The sequence below is a fragment of the Fukomys damarensis genome, unplaced genomic scaffold, assembly GCF_012274545.1.
Source record: "Fukomys damarensis isolate Sample0158 unplaced genomic scaffold, DMR_v1.0_HiC HiC_scaffold_1, whole genome shotgun sequence".
In the NCBI taxonomy this organism is placed as follows: domain Eukaryota; kingdom Metazoa; phylum Chordata; class Mammalia; order Rodentia; family Bathyergidae; genus Fukomys; species Fukomys damarensis.
In genome coordinates this window covers 56101036-56104854 of record NW_022900913.1, presented here as the reverse complement: position 1 = coordinate 56104854, position 3819 = coordinate 56101036, and the positions used below count along the sequence as shown (strand labels likewise).

Below are 3819 nucleotides of genomic sequence, written 5' to 3'. Positions count from 1 at the left end.
TAGGTCTTGCCTGTGACCTACTCTGCAAGGTCAAAAGAGAAAAACAGCAAGCTGTGTCTCTATGGCAATGTGCAGGCATGTCAGTGTGTTGCAAGTTCCAGAGAAGAATCAGTCCAGCTGAGATGTGGATGTTTACCTGGGTACATGCTATAGATAACGAGATAGATGAAACTTCTATTAATCTTGTGTTTCCATGTAAAGGGAGGAGAGCTCAATGGTCAGGGCTTTGTCCACTTGAGGCAAAGAGCCCCCAGCCCCGATTCCAAATTATCTTGTCTCTTGTCTTTCATGCTCACTCGCCCTCAGGTCCGGGATAAACTTGCAGGCTAGTTACCACATGGATTCAAAGGTGTGTCTCAACAACAATCCTGTCATCTGGTTGTCAACAGAAGAAACTCACATTCACGGAAGCAAAAACAATTTATTACAGCATTTCAAAAAACTTCCTCCACCTAAAGGGTTGAGAGAAGTACAGCCAGAATAAGGGAAACAGCCATCAGGAGCTAAAATGCTTTCAGTCTCCTTTAGTCTGATCTGCTGAAGCAGTATGATCTTTCTGTTAATTTTCTCTGCATGTAGCTTTTATTCTTCTCTCAGCTTTCTCAACTTGAGACACAAACACAGCATTCCCAGTCTCCCACATTTTCCCTGATGAAGAATTTCATTATAAATCCAAATTACAAATCCCTGTTTAGAGAAAACCTGAGTCAGGTGTATCACCCCTGGTCCAGTTAGTTAACTATGGCCAAGGGAGCAAGCATACAGCCACCTACTCACCAGTAAGTGTCTTCTAGTGATCAAGAGGGCATCTTGTTCACAGATAAGACTATTTATAGCTCATTGTTAAAATTAGGCATTTTAACTTTCCTAAGTTTTTGAGAATAACTTAGAAATACTCCATTCAGAAAAAAACTACATTTTAATAATCACTTCCAAGACAGCCTTTAATGTTTGGTGGAATTCAATGTAAATGTTGAACAAACTAAGTTTTTTCTAATGGTCTCATTTACAATTCAAATTCCTTCAAAAATTTTACAGAATTTATATTTACAAAATCTGATTCTTTTATTAAATAGCACTTTGAATGCATGACCCAACAGGCAAAATCTTCCCAAGTGCTTAACTCTTATCAACATAATAAATTAAAAATTATAACGACTTTCAAATTCTCCAAAACATTTTTTGCATCGTTAGTAACATTTCAAAATACTTCCCCACTGAAAAATCACAAGTCTAAAATTCTGTTAGGAATTTTAAATCAGACTCTTAAGGCCAATGTTACATATTGTAATATGCCAATTATGTTAAGATACTTCAAATAACAAATACTAGTCTCAAGGAGTATAAAAATTACTCCTGAACAGTTACTGAATATAGGAACTGTCTCCTAATCATTTAAAAAATTTGTAATCACTACCTATTTCATTTAAGAACTGTAGATCCTGATGAGGATTCATTAAAGAAAATGAGTAGTTTAGGCCCCAAGAGGCAGAACCAATGCTGGAATGAGGAACTCAAGCCTAGGGCTTCCAGGGGAAATTTAACTGCTTTAATTAATTCAATGCTAAATAAGAATTATTCCAACCTTAACTATGGTGAGAATCAAGAGAAATAATGTAAAAGAAAGTGATGTTACACAACTGACAGCAGCTAGTTTTAGCGAAAATTTCAACTTTTTACTAGTATACAAATAATCAGCATACATACAAAGTTAATTCCTTTAAAAAGTTTTTCAATAAAAATTTTTAAAACAAACTCTTTTCAATCTGAAAACACAGCTCCTGACCCTGACTAACCTCATTACTGAGGGAAGCACCTCGATTTCTTACAAGCCACTGTGCTGCATGATTGCTTATATCAACTGAGGGAAACTACCCCCTAAATACGTGATCACAGTAAGGAATAGAACATGTATCTCATTTCCTTCTGCTTCGAGAAATTCTGAATTTACAGAACTGAAATAAGGAAAGGAGGTTTCCACGTTAAAATTTTTCCTCTAAGGATTCTTCTGTACACATTACTACTACACATACTGCTGAGGTGAAACGACAACGGGGGAAGGTGAAAGAGCAACTGTGAAATTGGTGCCAGGAGTCAGTAGCCATTGACAATACATCAGAGATTGATGCAGCTCCGAAAGCCAAAATGAAAATAAGAACCTTTATAAAAAATGATTCACATTGAACTTTTGAAAAATACAACTATGTTTCAAAGCAAGATGTTCTGATTTGGGGTTCTGAATAAGGTAATTATGAAGACCAGAGAAAAAAATCTAAGCATGGGTCAGAGAAAATAGTTTTTTGGTGATAAGATAGCTGTAAGCTTCAAACATATATATCAGGCTGAATAGGTATGTCTTAGAAATGACAAATCCTTCCAGTCACTGACCTGAATGAAGCATGGGGAAAACTTAGTAAAAAGGCTGCATACTGACAGTAAGGGGAAAAAAAAAGTGGTCCAATAAGTCTATCTATAGGCCATGTCCTGATAAGGAGAGACAATCAAGATTTAAAAATTGAAAGGAAAACCTCAAGTGGAGAGTACAGTTCACAGGCATAGAATCTGCCTTATATTCCAAATACTTGTCCAGTATCAATTACTCAGGGCTGAGCAGCTGATGAGCCACACACTTGGAACAGTCCCACAACCAGCTGAAGCAGAGCACATGGTCCAAACCAGCAATGCTATCAAGGAGAGAAGTGAGGGGGAAGCAGAAGCTTGGAAATCCCAAGAGCACTGAATGAAAAATAGTTTCCTTCTTGTTGCCATGTTTTTGTTGTTTTCTATGCTAGAAAGAACAAAACAAAAACCCGAAACAAGGCTGTGTTGCTTTGGCAGGATTCCCAGCAGGAGCTCTCTCCAGAGGCTTCATACCTGAACCCCCATCTGCATGCCTACCTGGCAGCTGATAAAAAACTGTACTGGACTAAAATCAACAACAACTCATCCAAGGTAGGCAGACACTGGAACCAAGGTAACTGACGTCTTCCAGCTGAAGATGCCACACAATATTCAATTATATGGAAAACCATGTCTTAAAATAAGGTACTTATTTTCCAATCAGTTATTCCAGTCTCTTCTATAAAACTGCTTCTGTAGACAGTCCTTTTCAATGTATCCAAGAGTCTCTCTCCAATAATTGTCAAATCTAAACTAGGAGTTTTTTCTCTTATTGAGAAAATACTATGATTTCATCTTCTTCTCTAGAAATTCACCAGATCTATGTTCCAACACAGAAGTACTTTCTTTCCTTGTCATAGTAGCAAAAAGCATGTCCATCATTCCCAAGGTTTCTAGAAGTTCTCTTTGGTAATCAATCTCTTTTTCTACAAGTCCTTGAAGTACTAAAAACTTCTTATCCACTATAGGTGACTGACCAATCACAGGCAGATATATATCTAAAAAGAGAGAAAATATGACAACTAGAAATCTATGTAGTAAATGAAAAACAACAGTTAGAAAAAGTATAAAAACGTTAATTTTTATAGACATTCAGAATCTATACTTAATAATTTATAATTTATACAAAATGTAACCATTCTCCTGAATACATTTCAAAAAGAAAATTATACAAAGTAAAAGGTAGAGGACCTTATTTTCATTTTCTCATTAAAAACTAGTCTTGATCATTATAGATGTTAATGAGAAAAATTGTTTTAATTTTATGATCTTAGTCCTCTCAATTGAAAAGCTGGGCCACATAATTTTACTACATTTTAATTTGTTTTATGAAAATCATTTCAGAACTGATTAAAAGAAAAGACAGTCTAATCAACTCAATTTCTAATGGATTATTATTTGATACCTATAAATATATAT

At 35.5% G+C, this 3819-nt stretch overlaps 1 protein-coding gene across 5 annotated transcripts in view; it reads right to left on the bottom strand.

The window, feature by feature from the left end:
• Positions 1 to 419: 419 nt before the first annotated feature.
• Utp15 (UTP15 small subunit processome component) overlaps positions 420 to 3819 on the bottom strand; it is a 16909-nt gene continuing 13509 nt past the window's right edge. For all 5 annotated transcript variants that reach the window (XM_010635186.3, XM_010635182.3, XM_010635184.3 and 2 more), the window contains one exon: positions 420 to 3398. In XM_010635186.3, coding sequence (XP_010633488.1) covers positions 3184 to 3398 — 215 coding nt within the window. In that variant the 3' untranslated portion in view covers positions 420 to 3183. The remainder of the gene's footprint in view (positions 3399 to 3819) is intronic.